Consider the following 20003-nt stretch of genomic DNA (forward strand, 5'->3'; position numbering starts at 1 on the left):
AACTCGTGGGCAGACTCTAGCCGCTAATCGTCGTGTATCGTTAAGCCTAATCTGCCCGCTAAGCCGCTGTTCGGCATCGACTTTTAACGATCGATACAGTTAAAATAAACGTTTGTATTTTAAAGCTTGTCCTAGCGTTAATATAATCGTTTATATTTTATAGTTTGTTATAGCATTTTAAATACTTTTGCATTTTATAAATTGTCATTAATAACACGAAAAACATGTATACATTAAAGCTAGATCATTACTATATATTATAATTTATAGTTTGTGTTAAGCTACATTTCAAAACACATATAAAAGAGAGGATTTTACTACAGATTTTAACAAAGCATATATTAACACCCCATTTTTGAACATGATACGGATAAAACAAAATTTATAAATTACAGACCTATATCTTTACTCAACAGAGAGTATAAAATAATGATAGAAACAAATCTTAGTATCGACCAACAGAAAGCTTTTGATAGAGTAGATTATACATGGTTGAAAACAGAATAGATGCTTACAACTTAGGACTCAATTTTAAAACATGGATAAAAAATATACAACAAGGCACACAGTCGTTTATTAATAAACAACAGTGTTACAAACGCATTTCACATACAGAAATCAGTTAGACCAGGTTGTCTTTTATCTCCCCTACTATACATCCTTAGCTTAGAACCGCTACTAAAAACATTAGGAAGGACAACTCGATTAAAGGACTGTACATTCCAAACGGTTAGCAAGAAAATACTTGCATACGCAGACGCAGTGGCGTAGCGAGGTCGGGTGTCACCCGGTGCGGCACTTAATGGTGTCACCCCCCCCCCAGAGGCATAGCGACCCTTCCCGGGGACAAACTTTCAAGATTTCGATTTGTACCCCCCTCAAACTTTCGATTTGCACCCCCCCCCCTCAAGTTTTCGATTTGCACCCCCCCCCCCCCTAAAACTTTCGATTTGCACCCCTTCCTCAAGTTTTTCTCTATATATTTTGTTCTTTTTTGCCTTGGTGTCACCCCGTAAATGGTGTCACCCGGTGCGATCCGCACCCCGCCCCCCCCCCCCCTCGCTACGCCCCTGCGCAGACGACACTACTTTCTTAGTACAAACAGAAAAAGCAATACAGAAAGTAATAGCAAAATGTAACAACTTTGGGAAAGGAATCGGTGGCAAAATAAACGCAGAAAAATCAAAAGTAATGGGAATATGTAAATGGAGATGTAGAGATAATTACTACATAGACGTCCGACGGTTGTAAAATTGCAGTTCACTTCGTTGACATGAATAAGATCCTGGTTGTATCCAACTACCTTTAAGACAAGTTTGGTCCTGCTGTTTCAGGCACCTTAATACCTCATTGCTGCCATTCGTGCGGCAGTCTGGATAGACTATGGAAACAAGTTGGGGTGTTAGCTATAAATAATACAAGTTTGGGGTGTTAGCCATACATAATACAAGTTTGGTCGTGCTAGCCATACATAATACAAGTTTGGGGTGCTAGCTATACATAATACAAGTTTGGTTTGCTAGCCATACATAATACAAGTTTGGTGTGCTAGACATACATAATACAAGTTTGGTGTGCTAGCCATACATAATACAAGTTTGGTGTGCTAGCCATACATAATACAAATTTGGTCTGCTAGCCATACATAATACAAGTTTGGAATGCTAGCCATACATAATACAAGTTTGAGGTGCTAGCTATACATAATACAAGTTTGGTGTGCTAGACATACATAATACAAGTTTGGTGTGCTAGCCATACATAACACAATTTTGGTTTGCTAGCCATATATATTACAAGTTTGGCTTGCTAGCCATACATAATACAAGTTTGGTGTGCTAGCCATTCATAATACAAGTTTGGGACGCTAGCCATACATAATACAAGTTTGGTGTGCTAGCAATACATAATACAAGTTTAGGGTGCTAGCCATACATAATACAAGTTTGGTGTGCTAGCCATACATAATACAAGTTTGGTGTGCTAGCCATACATAATACAAGTTTGGTGTGCTAACCATACATAATACAAGTTTGGTGTGCTAGCCATACATAATACAAGTTTGGTGTGCTAACCATACATAATACAAGTTTGGGGTGTTAGCCATACAAAATACAAGTTTGGTGTGCTAACCATACATAATACAAGTTTGGTGTGCTAGCCATACATAACACAATTTTGGTTTGCTAGCCATACATATTACAAGTTTGGCTTGCTAGCCATACATAATACAAGTTTGGTGTGCTAGCCATTCATAATACAAGTTTGGGACGCTAGCCATACATAATACAAGTTTGGTGTGCTAGCCATACATAATACAAGTTTAGGGTGCTAGCCATACATAATACAAGTTTGGTGTGCTAGCCATACATAATACAAGTTTGGTGTGCTAGCCATACATAATACACGTTTGGTGTGCTAACCATACATAATACAAGTTTGGTGTGCTAGCCATACATAATACAAGTTTGGTGTGCTAACCATACATAATACAAGTTTGGGGTGTTAGCCATACATAATACAAGTTTGGTGTGCTAACCATACATAATACAAGTTTGGGGTGTTAGCCATACATAATACAAGTTTGGTGTGCTAACCATACATAATACAAGTTTAGGGTGTTAGCCATACATAATACAAGTTTGGTGTGCTAGCCATACATAATACAAGTTTGGGGTGCTAGCTATACATAATACAAGTTTGGGGTGCTAGACATACATAATACAAGTTTGGGGTGCTAGCTATAACTAGTTGGGGTGTTAGCCATACATAATACAAGTTTGGGGTGCGAGCCATACATAATACAAGTTTGGGGTGCTAGCCATACATAATACAAGTTTGCGGTTCTAGCCATACATAATACACGTTTGGGGTGCTAGCCATACATAATACAAGTTTGGTGTGCTAGCTATACATAATACAAGTTTGGTGTGCTAGCCATATGTAAGGGGAGAACCGAGAGGTAATCTCATTCACTCAGGGGCGTAGCGAGGGGGGGGGGGCGGGGGGGGGGGCGGACCGCACCGGGTGACACCCGAACTCGCCACGCCACTGCATTCACTCATCCGTGCCCTTCGTTGTCAAAGGGGTTTGATTAAACCTAAACAAACCAAACTAAACTAGACTAAGAAAAGATAAAGCCATGTCGGATAACTATGAGGTACTTTATTCCACAACTAAAGTAAAATAAACCTACACAAGAATTAACTAAAATGTAAAACTTAACTCGAACAAAAATAAACCAAAATAATTAGTCAATCCAAATAAAAAACCCAACCAAAATAGGCCGACAGCAATTTATGCTTTAACAGAACAATACAATTAGAACAGGTCTAACTTAATATGCAGTAACGTGTATTCTGGAATTCTAACAGGCCACACGGCCGAATAAAACGTAGGTACATTAAAACTAGGCGGTTCTTTAAGGCTAATGCCTAAATTATATCTAATTATTTGGTACATAGATCTGATGATATAATCAAAACTTTCTGACAACAGTAATACCAGTATTACCTAAAGATATCAACCGTTTGACAGATTGTATAATAATAAAAACAAGTTAATAAAAAGTCTAGTGACAATTTAAGCGCAATTTCCTTAATTATTTTTTTGTGACCGAACGAAAGGATATTTTTGAAAACTTTCTTCGGCAAAATTGTTTTAAATTATGACAGGAATCGATTGGTAAATGTTTCAAGTCGCTAAGTGGTCTGGTTGCCGAGATATAGGCCAAAAACAGCATTTTTTCGAGGTTTTTTGGCTTTTCCGGGAAATCCAGGAAGGAATTCCGGGATTTTTTTTTGGCTTACAATCATTCTTGGAACTTGCTTAACATATTTGCTTTTGGAACTAGTCCTCGATATTGCTTCGTTGAGGAGGAGATACGACTTAAAGCTGCGGACGCACATCGAACACACATCGGACACACATCCATCCAGAACGAGTTAATAATCGCAATAGTCCGTATGGAAATTGCGCTAAAAATGTCTCACACTTACGTATAAAAAGTTCTCTCCTAGCCACACCAAACAAATCGTCTCCTTTCTGACTCTACCTAACGCATCGGCCGTCTTATCGGTCCTGATCCCCCACCGCTGCATTCCCCCCCCCCCCCCCCCCTGATAGACATGGGGTCATCCGAGAGGGGGAGGGGCACAAACAATGCCTTCCTGCCTCGTCACTAATCTGACATGCTAATTAGATTCAATCCGCACTATAGACACGCTGGAAGGGGGGAGGGGGGGAAAGGGACAAGAGCTAACACATATATAATACAAGTTTGGTGTGCTAGCCATATATAATACAAGTTTGGTGTGCTAGCTATACATAATACAAGTTTGGAATGCTAGCCATACATAATACAAGTTTGGTGTGCTAGCCATACATAATACAAGTTTGGGGTGCTAGCCATACATATTACAAGTTTGATGTGCTAGCTATACATGATACAAGTTTGGTGTGCTAGACATACATAATACAAGTTTGGGGTGCTAGCCATACATAATACAAGTTTGGTGTGCTAGACATACATAATACAAGTTTGGTGTGCTAGCCATACATAATACAAGTTTGGTGTGCTAGTTATACATAATACAAGTTTGGGGTGCTAGCCATACATAATACAAGTTTGGTGTGCTAGTTATACATAATACAAGTTTAGGGTGCTAGCCATACATAATACAAGTTTGGTGTGCTAGCCATACATAATACAAGTTTGGGGTGCTAGCTATAAATAATACAAGTTCGGTGTGCTAGTTATACATAATACAAGTTTGGTGTGCTAGCCATACATAATACAAGTTTGGTGTGCTAGACATACATGATACAAGTTTGGTGTGCTAGACATACATAATACAAGTTTGGGGTGCTAGCCATACATAATACAAGTTTGGTGTGCTAGACATACATAATACAAGTTTGGTGTGCTAGCCATACATAATACAAGTTTGGTGTGCTAGTTATACATAATACAAGTTTGGGGTGCTAGCTATAAACAATACAAGTTAAGGGTGCTAGCCATACATAATACAAGTTTGGGGTGCTAGCTATACACAATACAAGTTTGGAATTCTAGCCATACATAATACAAGTTTGGGGTGCTAGCCATACATAATACAAGTTTGTTGTGCTAGTTATACATAATACAAGTTTGGGGTGCTAGCCATACATAATACAAGTTTGGTGTGCTAGCCATACATAATACAAGTTTGGGGTGCTAGCTATAAATAATACAAGTTCGGTGTGCTAGTTATACATAATACAAGTTTGGGGTGCTAGCTATATACAATACAAGTTTGGAATTCTAGCCATACATAATACAAGTTTGGGGTGCTAGACATACATAACACAATTTCGGTGTGCTAGACATACATAATACAAGTTTGGTGTGCTAGCAATACATAATACAAGTTTGGCTTGCTAGCCATACATGGTACAATTTTGGTGTGCTAGCCATACATAATACAAGTTTGGCTTGCTAGCTATACATAATACAAGTTTGGGGTGCTAGCTATACATATTACAAGTTTGGCTTGCTAGCCATACATAATACAAGTTTGGCTTGCTAGCTATACATAATACAAGTTTGGCTTGCTAGCTATACATAATACAAGTTTGGCTTGCTAGCCATACATAATACAAGTTTGGCTTGCTAGCTATACATAATACAAGTTTGGTGTGTTAGCCATACATAATACAAGTTTGGTGTGCTAGCAATACATAATACACGGCAGAAGAATCTTGAAATGGCACAAGTCTTGATGCACAAGAGCCAGGCACCACTTAAACCCTAGGTGCTCAGAGTTCCAGTATTTTCAGCAATGAGACTTCACTAGATATTAACCCAGAGGCGTCGCTAGGCGGTGGCGGGGGGTGCGGACCGCACCCGGTGACACCATTTAAGGGGCTAAATCCAAGGCAAAAATGTGCAAAATATACCAAAGAAAAATGCTTTTGCCTGTTGCAGTTATTATTAATTAGAGTTAAGTAGTTTTTTATGTTAAAGCCTATGCGTGGGTGAGTACTTTAATTTGTTTTTCCTGCACATGCCTCTTTGTTCTTTTATTTTATTTTACTAATTTTCTTTCACTTCACAGTCAAAGTGTAAGAAATAAAACAACAAAAGCCTCATCATCATCATTTCTTTGTGACCCCTGGGGAGCAAAGGGCTGCAACCACACATCTCCATCGGACTCGGTTTTGGGCTGCTCCCTTTATCCGTGCCTCTGCTTTCATATAGGGTTCTGATGTTCCAGGTCCCTAATCTGGGTTTAGTCTTGGGCGTAGGAGATTTGTCAGCAAACTAGCTTCCGTCAAGTGTAAATTAAATACCCAAAATACGTGTGTGAATTTTAAAATTCAAAACCTGTTCTATAACAAAACAAAACACCTGTGACTAGTTGCACAAACAATACACGATTGGCGTTCACTTGAGTGTGTTGTTCAATTACCATACATGTGTTGTTCAATACAGCGAACATACAGCGAACATTTAAAAAATGTTTACTTAATCCTTTAGAAATTAATTAGCTAGAAACTAATAGTCAATCAACATTTTTACCACTTCGACTGGAAAACCTGTTTTGCTAAATTTGCATACACTATTCAAGATATCCACAACAGCTGATGTGTATGTGTGGTGGAGGTGGGGAGGGGAGGGGGGATTAAGTCGTATTTTTTTTTTCTAAACGTTGTTCTCGCGAGAAAGCGAGATCACATTTAAAAAAAAAAATCTTTAACAATTCTTCTAAGACATGATTTCATTTGTTGTCGCTAAAAATTTAAACCAGCATGAGATTTAACATAAAGTAATGTTAAGCCTGCTTTACTTGTAGCCTACACTTACAGGTAGCTATTGCTACAGTCATAGATTGATAATCCAGGTAGCTGATGCTACAGTCTACAGTAAGAGGTAGCCAATGCTCCAATCGCTTGTACGAATACACAATGTTACAGTTCCAGGTAATATGCAACAGGCTACAGTTATAAGTATCTAATGCTAGCGAAAATGGTAGCAAAATGCTACGTTAGCAGGTGCGTATTGCTTCAGTTATGGCAGCAGTTGTTACAGTAGCAGTTATCTAATACTACAGTTGCTAGTTACATAGAGTTAATGCTACAGCTGGATGTAGCTAATGCTACAGTGATAAGTAGCCACTGCAACATATATTGGTAAGTAATGCGACGGTAGGAGGGAGGTATTGCTTGAGTTACTGGTAACTCCAGCTTTTGACACAGGCGGCTAATTTGCTAGTCTACAGCTACATGTAGCTAAAGCTTAAGTTTAAGGTAGCTACTTTTAAAATTGTCGGTATCACTAGCCCCCCCCCCCTGCTACTATGACAGGTATAGCCAGCCTCTTCACCTACAACAGGTATTGCTTCCCCCCCCCAGACAAAATGTATAGCAAGCCAATCTTCTACTATGGTAGGTATAGTTAGCCCCTTCTAGTATGGCAGGTATAGCTACCCCCCCCCCCCCACTACTATGGTAGTCTGCAGCTAAAAGAAGCTAAAGCTTATGTTTAAGGTAGCTACTTTTAAAATTGCAGGTATAGCTAGTCCCCCAACTATGGAAGGTATAGCTACCCCCTCCACTACGGCAGGTATAGCTAACCCCCCCCCCCCCCCTCACTACTATGGCAGGTATAGCTAGACTTCCCCTTCTACTATGGCAGGTATAGCTAGACTTACCCTGTTACCATGGCAACCCCCCCCCCCCCCCCACTACTATGTCAGGTATAGCTAGACTCTCCCTGCTACTATGGCAGGTATAGCTAGCCCTTTCTACTATGTCAGGTATAGCTAGACTCTGTCTACTACTATGGCAGGTTTAGCTACCCTCCCCCCCCCCCACTACTATGGCAGATATAGCTACCCCCCCCCCCCCCCCCAATCCTGCCATTGTGATTCTCTAGCTGTAGTCTGATTACACCGCCGTCTGAGTTCATGTGTCACGTGATCACCAACCAGGACCAAGGTACACGAACACACCCTGCGCTAACCCTGTCCCATTTCTTAAACCTGCACGCAGCGTGTAATGGATCAACTCCTGTCAACACACCCTGCGCTAACCCTGTCCCATTTATCATACCTGTACGCAGTGTGTAATAGGTCAACTCCTGTCAACACACCCTGCGCTAACCCTGTCCCATTTCTCAAACCTGTACGCAGTGTGTAATGGATCAACTCCTGTCAACACACCCTGCGCTAACCCTATCCCCCTGTACACAATGTGTAATGGATCAACTCCTGTCAACACACCCTGCGCTAACCCTATCCCCCTGTACACAATGTGTAATGGATCAACTCCTGTCAACACACCCTGCGCTAACCCTGTCCCATTTCTCAAACCTGTACACAGTGTGTAATGGATCAACTCCTGTCAACACACCCTGCGCTAACCCTGTCCCATTTCTCAAACCTGTACGCAGTGTGTAATGGATCAACTCCTGTCAACACACCCTGCGCTAACCCTATCCCCCTGTACACAATGTGTAATGGATCAACTCCTGTCAACACATCCTGCGCTAACCCTGTCCCATTTATCAAACCTGTACGCAGTGTGTAATGGATCAACTCCTGTCAACACACCCTGCGCTAACCCTGTCCCATTTATCAAACCTGTACGCAGTGTGTAATGGATCAACTCCTGTCAACACACCCAGCGCTAACCCTGTCCCATTTATCAAACCTGTAAACAGTGTGTAATGGATCAACTCCTGTCAACACACCCTGCGCTAACCCTGTCCCCCTGTACACAGTGTGTAATGGATCAACTCCTGTCAACACACCCTGCGCTAACCCTGTCCCCCTGTACACAGTGTGTAATGGGTCAACTCCTGTCAACACACCCTGCGCTAACCCTGTCCCCCTGTACACAGTGTGTAATGGATCAACTCCTGTCAACACACCCTGCGCTAACCCTGTCCCCCTGTACACAGTGTGTAATGGATCAACTCCTGTCAACACACCCTGCGCTAACCCTGTCCCCCTGTACACAGTGTGTAATAGGTCAACTCCTGTCAACACACCCTGCGCTAACCCTGTCCCCCTGTACACAGTGTGTAATAGGTCAACTCCTGTCAACACATCCCAGCGGAAGTTGGCTTGTGTGTAATCGATCAGCTGATTAACCAGGACATTAATCCTAATGAATGTTAGCTTGACAGTACCGTAGTTATGTTCTCAGTATTTTGTTATAATCTAACAAGAAACTAAAGTTACCCTTTCTGACCTGGGGGTCCATGAAGTAGAGTTCACCTATTTCTGTAACCTCGTCGTTTGTTTGAAGTGAGAGTGTGGTCAGAACTAAGCCTAATCGACTTTAATTTCCCTAACTTGATCCAGGTACCCTTTAGAGCTGAGTGGACTCAGGGAGATCGATCCGGGGTTCCGAACTCGAGACTTTCTGGTTATCTATAGTAAGCGTTGATGTCTGACCATGTCGTGTAATGTAACCATAATATATAGGAACATCATAAAATATTTGAATACAAGTTTCAGTTGGTATATGTCCCATAAGAGTGTTCACGTACAGCAGTGTATCATAAAAACTTTCAGTGCGTCTTCAAATATCGGCTAACATATCCTCCTTTTTCCTATAGATGTACACAGACTAAAGCACCGCCCTAAAACTCCGCCCTTTTCCTATAAATTTACATAGACAAAGCACCCTCATACATAAATACGCCCCTTTTCCTATAAATTTACATAAACAAATGCACACTCATCCTTAGTTCCGTCCTTTCCTATAAATGTACATAGACAAAAGCACCCTCATCCTTAGCTCCGCCCCTTTTCCATTAAATTTACAGAGGCAAAGCACCCACATCGCTATCTCCACCCTTTTTTCCTATAATTTACATTAGACAAAAAAAAAAACACCGACCCCACATGTAGCTCCGCCCCTTTTCCTATAAATGTATATAGACAAAAGCACCCCCCCCCCCATCTGTAGCTCCCCCCTTGTACATATAAATTTACATTAGACAAAAACACCGACCCCCACATGTAGCTCCGCCCCTTTTCCTATAAATGTATATAGACAAAAGCACCCCCCCCCCCATCTGTAGCTCCCCCCTTGTACATATAAATTTACATTAGACAAAAACACCGACCCCACATGTAGCTCCGCCCCTTTTCCTATAAATGTATATAGACAAAAGCACCCCCCCCCCCATCTCTAGCTCCCCCCTTGTACATATAAATTTACATAAGACAAAAACACCGACCCCACATGTAGCTCCGCCCGTTGGGATTTTAAAACGACGACCTCCGATCACGCATGACCCGATTTTAAGTTTAGTTTTCCAACTTTCGGTTTCGGTTTCTGTACAAGTTGCTCTCATATGTCAGTCGAGTTCCGAAAGTACAGGATATATGAAGTGGTTTAGGTTAGTTTGAAGTTGTTTAGGTTAGTAACCGTTCATTTGTCATGTCTTTGGTTTTTTTTTCACGAGAATGCGATGTTTTTGTTTTCTTTGCTGGTGAATAATTAAATAATTAAGTGAGTCTAAAGGAAGGAACTTTTTCTATGATTCATTGCTAAGGGACGCTATTCCGAGTATAAATAGAGGGAGGCAACTTTGACATAAGCAGACTACACATTTTGTGAAATAGATAAAGGTAAATGTTTAATAAAAAAAGATTTCTTGTATTGTCAAATATTTAAAAAAACAGAACAAGGGAGAAAATTACATTTCATTTAGTGTATACGATGCTGATAATAATAATATATAAAACAAACATATTTGCTTCACTATAAGATATAGTAAAAGCGTATATTTTTAGAAACATGGATAAAACCTAATTCACTGCTCAAGTTAATGAAGTTTGCACTGTAGATTTATACTCTCTTCCATTTATGTTTTCTAATCGCTCTACAGTAAGAGTGAACATGCCTTTAGCAAAGGAACTGTTACATCCCTCTCTTGAAGAGGAAATGAGAAAATGCAAACTTAAAAGGCTTGTTCAGAGTCCCAACAGCTATTTTATGGATGTTAGATGTCCAGGCTGCTACAAAATCACAACTGTGTTTTCTCATGCCCAAACAGTTGTTTTGTGTGTTGGATGTTCCACAGTTTTATGCCAGCCAACTGGAGGCAAAGCAAGGCTTACAGAAGGATGCTCATTTAGGAAGAAGCAGCACTAAGATGGACATGACTTGAATTTGAGACTGTATTTTCCCTAAAGCAACAATTACAATTGAATAAACAAATATTATCAGTCAAAAAAGAAAAAAAGTTGAAACTGTGAAACGACAAAAAAAAAAGCATTACCACTAATTTAAATGTTTAAAATACATTTATATTTTTAAAAAAAAACCTGTTGGTGGACTGCTATAGATACAGATGTTTGAAAGGGAAGAAAGATGTGTCTCGTACTCAACACAACATCACGACTGTTTATTATACTTATAATATTTTTTCTTTAATCCCAAATTTATTTCAGCTCTACCAAAGCTCAAACCCCCTCAATCCCACGCCGATGGAAAACAAATTCCCTTGAATCACCATTTAATTACACATTTGCATTTTCAGGTTCTTAATTTGGGCTTTTTAAAAATATGTATGCAAATATGTATATATGTATATATGTATATATGTATCTATGTATCTATGTATCTATGTATCTATGTATCTATGTATCTATGTATCTATGTATCTATGTATCTATGTATCTATGTATCTATGTATCTATGTATCTATGTATCTATGTATATATGTATATGTGTATATGTATATATGTATCTATGTATATATGTATCTATGTATATATGTATCTATGTATATATGTATATATGTATATATGTATATATGTATATATGTATATATGTATATATGTATATATGTATATATGTATATATGTATATATGTATATATGTATATATGTATATATGTATATATGTATCTATGTATCTATGTATCTATGTAACTATGTAACTATGTATCTATGTATCTATGTATCTATGTATCTATGTATCTATGTATATATGTATCTATGTAGATATGTATATATGTATATATATATATATATATATGTATATATGTATATATGTATATGTGTATGTATGTATATATGTATATATGTATATATGTATATATGTATATATGTATATGTGTATATGTGTATATATGTATATATGTATATATGTATATATGTATATATGTATATATGTATATATGTATATATGTATATATGTATATATGTATATATGTATATATGTATATATGTATATATGTATATATATATATATATATATATATATATATATATATATATATATATATATATATATATATATATATATATATATATAGTTATTTATTTATTTATTTATTTATCTTAATTTGGGCTACACCCCGCACTACTTTAATTATTTGCTTTAGGTCTGTTATGTTAAGAAGCATACAATGTACTAACCCACTTCGACAATTTATCTGCCCTATTGTAGCACCCCTCTCTGTTCTGTGGTGTAACAACATCCGTAAACACCAGCTTACCTTAAAGTTCGCCAACAACTAGCTATTTACCTGTCTTACTTTTTAGTATACGAAGCATAGAAGAAGTCTTGCAATCGTGCAAACAAAAGAAAAAAAAATTTAAAATCTCGACCTTTTACATCTCCCTGAGTGGGAAAAAATTTAATTATGCTATCTTGTTTGTTGGTCTGTATGTCTGTGTGTGTGTGCGTGTGTGTGTGTGTGTGTGTGTGCGCGCGTGCTTGCTTGCGTGCGTGAGTGAGTGTGTGTCTGTGTGTGTCTGTGTGTCTGTCTGTAAACACGATAACTTGAGAACCGTTTCAGTTATGTTAACGAAATTTCATATATAAGTATTATATCTAACTTGTAGTTTTTTTTTTATTAATTTATCCTATTTCTTTATTTTTTTAGGGGCGGCATGGCCATTCTCATTTCTTGCAGTAAATCCTCGCTCGTCAAGCCACATCAGCTGCCGAGTCTTTGGTCTGAGAACTAATGAACTAATTCACTAGACACGACAAATATTTCTATCTGATTGTTTACTTTGTGAGTACATCGGCAACACGGGAATATTCGCCTGAATAATTGACAAGCAAAATTAATTCACAACTGATGTTGGATTTCCCGCATATAGTCTGTGATTTCGGGCTTTTAATATGTCAGCAAAAAATATGTGATTGTCAGCAAGTAATATGTGATTAACTGTGTAGGCTGTAAGATATTACTGCAGTGTTTAGTTATCACACATACGGACACCATTTTCACATATAGATACAGTATATTTATCACATATGCGTATTACATATACATACAATATACTTATCACATAATAGTATCACTCATACATACAGCTATTTACATGGTTCCATGACAAATGATCTCAGACAAAATATTCAGGACAAAATATCTCACGGACAAAAGATCTCAGGATAAATTATCATTTGTCCATGGTATCTTTTGTCTGTGGGATCATTTGTCCTGATATCATTTGTCCTGAGATCATTTGTCCTGAGATCATTTGTTCATGAGATATTTTGTCTGGGATATTTTGTCTGAGATCATTTGTCCTGTCACCATTTACATATACTTACATCATTTGACTCATATCCTTAACATTTTTATTACATCTACATAAAGAGTCTATGTCAAATGAGCTTGGATACCTAAAAGTATATTGAAATATTTCTTTGAAATATAGACTGCTGGAATATTGATACAAAACAATAACAAAAAACATTTTTTAAACACAGAATACTAGAAAGTGGGAAAAAAGTGTTTAATAGCTAGACAAAGTATATCCATTTCAGAAGAGAACACATTTATAGAAATTGGATCTATTTTAAAGAAAAATGGATGAAAAGAAGAGTTATGTCCCATTGTTGAAGTCGAGCGAAAAAAACAATGGCGGTCTTTTGTTTCACGCTGGTGGCGAAATCTCATCATCCAGAAACCCTCTTACTTCCGCTTCCGGTGCCTCCATGCGTCTTGTGGTGCTGGTCAACCTGGTTCTGGTACTGTGTGTGGTGGTAGTTGGATTAGTGGTCACTGTAGTGAATCAGCAAGCTCGCATTGACAACCTGGAAAGGTGGATCATTAAGTTGGATAATAGTTTACAAAGTCAGGTAAGAACACAAGGTAGTATTTTTAGTGTTTGTGTATATAGTTATGATCATTATAACATATATATATATATATATATATATATATATATATATATATATATATATATATATATATATATATATATATATATATATATATATATATATATATATACACTAGCCGTCCCGGCCAGGCCCTGCTCTGGCTTCTGTGAAAAACCTTTCTGTTAAAGACCATTACCTGTGTGTTTATTAATCATCATAAACCCGGCATTGCCCACCCAAACCACACAAACAAAACCAAAACAACAAAACACAAACATAACGCTAACACAACTACAATTTTCTTCCATTGGTTACATATATATATATATATATATATATATATATATATATATATATATATATATATATATATATATATATATATATATATCCATATCCATATACATATACATATATATATATGTATTATATATATATATATATATATATATATATATATATATATATATATATATATATATATATATATATATATATATATATATATATATATATAATTATATATATATATATATATATATATATATATATATATATATATATATATATATATATATATATTTATATATATATATATATATATAATTATATATATAAATATATATATATATATATATATATATATATATATATATATATATATATATATATATATATATATATATATATATATATATATATATATATATATATGTTGATATTTTACCATTCCTTCATATCGCCACGTAAAACTCAGGCTTTCTAAGATAAAAATACACATTGAAAATCTCAATCTTACGTTGGGGTCCTATTTTTAAATCTCCCTGGAGACAGCCAATCCACCCCTGATTGTGTGTGTGGGGGGTAGGACTTTTTTGAGGACAAGTAACAAGGTGGAGGGGGTGGGTAAAATACCAGTCAAAATATACGTGATAATCATAAGGGTGAGGTCGCACGACTGTGCATACAAGTTTTAAAAAAAAAATGTTTCAGCCATTGCCCCACAATGTTTGTTTACCTTGCAGGTACCTGTGGATACCCACTCACCTGCAGTGAACTCACCACGTGTACATCGTCTGCCCCGTAGCTCGACTGGCACCTGTGGTGAGCTCAACGCTGTTCTAAGTAACTATTGTGATCACAGGAACAAGACAGGTACACGTAGTGTCTTAGCATTGGCCGTACGGTCTTAGCATTGGCCGTACGGTCTTAGCATTGGCCGTACGGTCTTAGCATTGGCCGTACGGTCTTAGCATTGGCCGTACGGTCTTAGCATTGGCCGTACGGTCTTAGCATTGGCCGTACGGTCTTAGCATTGGCCGTACGGTCTTAGCATTGGCCGTACGGTCTTAGCATTGGCCGTACGGTCTTAGCATTGGCCGTAGGGTCTTGGCCAATCTTAGCACTTGGCCAATGATTCCCTTTCATAGGGAGTCCTTTGATAGGTTTACCTTCTTGAACATAAGACCTACGTTCAATTTCCATCATTGAGCGCCCAGACTTTTATTTTTGTCATACCAGCATATAACTTTAGTAAAGTTCCCCCTCTTTATCACTGTCCAACATAAACTTATACCCCCTCACCCCCACCCACCAGGAGCGATTTTGCTTTGAAATTGAAAAAAACTAATTGCAAATACAAGAGCGAAAAGAACGTTGGAATTTTAGAAACGTATGATTTTCAAAGAGAATAAAAATATCGAAATGCATATTTCATCTTACGGAATCTACAACTAATTTTTTTTTCTTTTGTTGCTTTTCAGGTCCATTGGTAGGTTACTTTTTCTTTTTATATTATTTTTTCATCGCTAAAATATAGCTACATACACGCAGGCACGTACACACACACACACATATTTATATAATATAACACAAACATTTAATTTGAGTGTGCGTGTGTGTATGTGTGCTTGAACGTATGGATCCGTTAAAAATACGTTTCCGCGAAAGTGTGTGTAAATATCTAACTTTTGCACTCCTTGTATTAACAGGAGACTTCCCACACCCAATACGCCAGATACGAGGGCAGGTTTTACAGCTTGTTCAATTATTCACAGTTTGGTCAGCTAATTTTCTTTTTTTTTTCTTTTATTTCTCTTACATTCAACATTTTCTAAAAATCGTTTTGTTAACTGATTAGTTTCCTTATAAAAAAGTGTTTATATTTTTAAATGTTTTTTTTTATCTACTCCAATAACGCTTGACCTTTGCCCCCATCGACAACAGGTTCAGGCATTATCGAGGGACCAAAAAAAGATTCAAGGTTAGCTGAGGGAGTCAGTGCATCAAAGGATTGCTTTCTAAATTACACAAAAGCAGGTAACCGTAACCTTTCATTTTCCTTTCATCGTCATGAGTAGCATATCCTATGGTCAATAAAACAGCTGATTTAGATTTTTTCTTGTTTCGTTAATTGGAATATAAAAGGCACAATATATTCTACAACATGAGTCAGGTACGCAAACGTCACACTATCTAAACCACACTCACCATCAGACATCGTCACAAAATTACGGACCCTCCCGCCCCCCTCGTCACACATTTATGGACATCCCTTAAAATAGAATAGAACTCTGTGATGTTTAAAGTAAAGTTCCCTTTCAAACCTGACGGTCTATAGGGCAAGTGAAGTAGAGTTCACTTGTTTCTGTGACCTCGGCACATGAAGAGATAGTGTGGTGAGCACTATGCCCTGCAGCCTTTACTTTCCCTAACGTGAGTTAAGTACCCATCAGAGTTTGGTGGACTCAGGGACGGATCTACTGACTTGAACCCTGATTCGAACTCGAGACTTACGGGTTAGCAGTCCAGCTCTCTATCGCTAGACCACTCCGTCTCACAAGTGATTTTTACTGTGAGGATTTCGCAAAGACTTTCCGTCACAACAATAGTCAAGAGAAACTCTGTGATATTTTCCTTTCACAATCCGGGCATAGCGAATGACGGTCGCTTAGTATACTACATTGGAGTGAGTTTTTTTTTTATTTTTATAGGAACTACGCTTGCATGTTTTGCCCAGTCTTTCTATTACAGCAGTACTTGAATGTATTTTGTTTACACCTGCATCTCTTCCTCAGGGGAGCCACTCGCCTTCTACAACCCGCGCGAGGGGTTAGGGGATTTGTTGACACAGAAAGGTGACAACAACAACAGGTTCAGTGTCAAGGTCGAGGGGCGGTATCTCATTAGCGTCAATGTAAGACTTGGTTGTGTGAGTGCGTGACTGTGTGAGTGTGTGAGTGTGTGTGCAAGTGTGTGTGAGAGAGAGAGAGTGTGTGTGGGGGGGTGTGTGAGAGAGAGAGAGTATGCGTGTATGTATGAGTGTGTGAGAGAGGGTGTGAGTGAGTGTGTGTGTGAGTGTGTGTGAGAGAGAGAGAGTGTGGGTGTGTGTGTGTGCGAGTATGTGTGAGAGAGAGTATGTGTGTGTGTGCGAGTATGTGTGAGAGAGAGTATGCGTGTATGTATGAGTGTGTGAGTGTGTGTGTGCGTGATTGTGAGTGTGTGTGTGAGTGTGTGTGTGTGAGAGAGAGTATGTGTGTATGTATGAGTGTGTGAGAGTGTGTGTGTGTGAGTTACTGCGTGAGTGTGTGTGTGTGTGTAAAAGTAGGCTTATGTGTGTGTGCAAGAGTACGTGTGTATGTATTAGTGTGTGAAAGAGCATGTGTGAGTGTATGTGTTTTCTGCGTGTGTTTGTGTAAGTGTGTGAGTATGTATTTGTGTGAGAGAGTGTGTGGGTGTATATATATATATATATATATATATATATATATATATATATATATGTGTGTGTGTGTGTGTGTGTGTGTGTGTGTGTGTGTGTGTGTGTGTGTGTGTGTGTAAGTGCGAGTAAGCGTGAATTACTCGAGTGAGTGCAAACATTGAGATATTACACATTAGGATATCTCTCTCTAAGATACCTGGCTCTCATCCGGCAGATAAGTCTAGTTGACTACAACGAGTTGTCAGTCAGCAGACGACAGTATATTGGTCTGACCATAAATGGCCGCGTCGTCATGACGTGCTACAACAACACCTTCCGGTGCGGTACCAACCGCGACGACTCCAAGAAATACAAAATCTGCAACATGATAGGTACCGAACACCATTTTCTGCTTTGTTATTTATGTAGTTTATTAGATTATGTACAAAGCAATCCTAAATTTCGTTCAGTTGGAAAATTCTTTTAAAATGTTTGGTTATTGTCGATTAGGTTACAGGTGAACGATTATCGTTACTTTGCTAATATATATATATATATATATATATATATATATATATATATATATATATATATATATATATATAAGTAATTGAATCTGAAGTCGATTAATTTTAAACCCGCATAGAATTTTTTTTTGTAATTGCGAAATTAGGAGGGATGGATGCAGGAGGGGGGGGGGGGGGATCAGGGGGGTTGGACTGTTTGGTTACAATAGGCCTGGTGAACTTTGAAAAGGGGCCACAACCCCAGATTAAAAATTTCGTTGTGAGTTTTTCTCCCTCATTTGAAGCCCGGTGATCATCGTCATATAGATGGAAATTTACGCAACAAATTATTTTTTTTTAAAATCAAAGCATTAATAGGCCTAGTACAGAAACCGTTCTTGGGGGACCACCGGAATTTCTTACCTGGGGGCCTACCGGAATTTCTTACCTGGGGTACCACAGGAATTTCTTACCTGGGGGACCACCGGAATTTCTTACTTGGGGGACCATCTGAATTTTTCACCTGGGGGACCACCGGAATTTCTCACCTGGGGGCCCATCGGAATTTCTTACCTGGGGGCCCACCGGAATTTCTTACCTGGGGTACCACAGGAATTTCTTACCTGGGGGACCACCGGAATTTCTTACTTGGGGGACCATCTGAATTTTTCACCTGGGGGACCACCGGAATTTCTCACCTGGGGGCCCACCGGAATTTCTTACCTGGGGGCCCACCGGAATTTCTTACCTGGGGGACCATCTGAATTTCTCCCCTGGGGGACCACCGGAATTTCTTACTTGGGAACCCATCGGAATTTTTTCCGGTTGACTGGCGGGCAGTCTCACCCTTGAATGTCCGCTTATTCTCCTAATGAATATGTTTTTAAATGTGGTCTTCTTGTTTTCGTTTGCAACGTTTTATTTCATCAGAGTGATTATCATGTAAATAAATGTCTAAGTTTCGAATATCTGAAGTTGTTTATATTGGAGGCTATGTGGGTTGGTCAACAAAATCACACAAAATCAAGCTTTACCCCTCTACTCTCCGTACAGGTGTTTTTATCCTGATCACCAACGACCAACTACAACTACAGACAATGGAGCCCAACATTTCTATTCGGTTAGAGGATCATAGGACCTCACAGTTTATAGCTATTCGTTTATAAATTACTAACTGTGTTACCCTCTTTATAAATAACAGTTTTTTGTTCTATGTATATAAATTACAACTTATTTTCATCCATAATTAAATCAAAATTCATTGCTTCCCAGAAAATAAATCTGAATAAAAATGTTGCTGTTTATTTTTTCTCAATTTAAAAAATGCATTTTTGTGTATAATGAATAATGTTGTGTTTTTATCGTTCATTTTATTTTCTCGTATGCGGAATATAAGTAGAAGGATTGTAATTGTGCGAAATATATAAATCAAGGTTTTAAAAAATCTAGATGCTATACACCTTCTTGAGTAAAAACAAAATGCCCTGTCTTGCAATCATGTCTGTAAGCGTTTGTTATGTCTGTGTGTCTGGTATGTCTGTATATGTGTCTCTCACCTTGAGTACCCTTTTAATTTTATTAATAAGTATACGCAGGTTTCTTGTAAATTTTGAGCGATTTCCGGTAACCGGAAGTGCAATTTCCGGTTATTTACCTTCATAATTGTATAC

General features: G+C 38.0%; 1 protein-coding gene and 1 long non-coding RNA gene across 2 annotated transcripts; both read left to right on the forward strand.

The window, feature by feature from the left end:
- Nucleotides 1-10331: 10331 nt before the first annotated feature.
- Nucleotides 10332-15309, forward strand: LOC131947137 (uncharacterized). Its single transcript, XR_009387840.1, has 4 exons — nt 10332-10625; nt 12893-13027; nt 13619-14103; nt 15153-15309. It is a non-coding gene; the product is annotated as an uncharacterized LOC131947137 (long non-coding RNA).
- Nucleotides 15310-15540: 231 nt separating this feature from the next.
- LOC131947122 (uncharacterized) lies at nt 15541-19636 on the forward strand. The gene is made up of 8 exons (XM_059308230.1): nt 15541-15572; nt 15725-15759; nt 15891-15898; nt 16119-16188; nt 16354-16446; nt 17205-17323; nt 18063-18219; nt 19387-19636. The coding sequence occupies exons 1-8, from the start codon at nt 15541-15543 to the stop codon at nt 19497-19499; spliced, it is 627 nt and encodes a 208-aa protein (XP_059164213.1). The 3' UTR covers nt 19500-19636.
- The last annotated feature ends 367 nt before the right edge of the window (nt 19637-20003 follow it).

Source organism: Physella acuta, unplaced genomic scaffold (genome assembly GCF_028476545.2).
Source record: "Physella acuta isolate Inbredline_101_S28 unplaced genomic scaffold, ASM2847654v3 ptg000583l, whole genome shotgun sequence".
In the NCBI taxonomy this organism is placed as follows: Eukaryota; Metazoa; Mollusca; class Gastropoda; family Physidae; genus Physella; species Physella acuta.

Excerpts from the sequence above, each read along its gene's own strand:
- LOC131947122 (XM_059308230.1), top strand. The coding sequence starts at position 15,541 with ATGATTCCCTTTCATAGGGAGTCCTTTGATAG. Across the intron at positions 16,447-17,204 it reads TCTAAATTACACAAAAGCAG|GGGAGCCACTCGCCTTCTAC; the intron begins GTAACCGTAACC and ends TCTCTTCCTCAG. Across the intron at positions 17,324-18,062 it reads GGTATCTCATTAGCGTCAAT|ATAAGTCTAGTTGACTACAA; the intron begins GTAAGACTTGGT and ends CTCATCCGGCAG.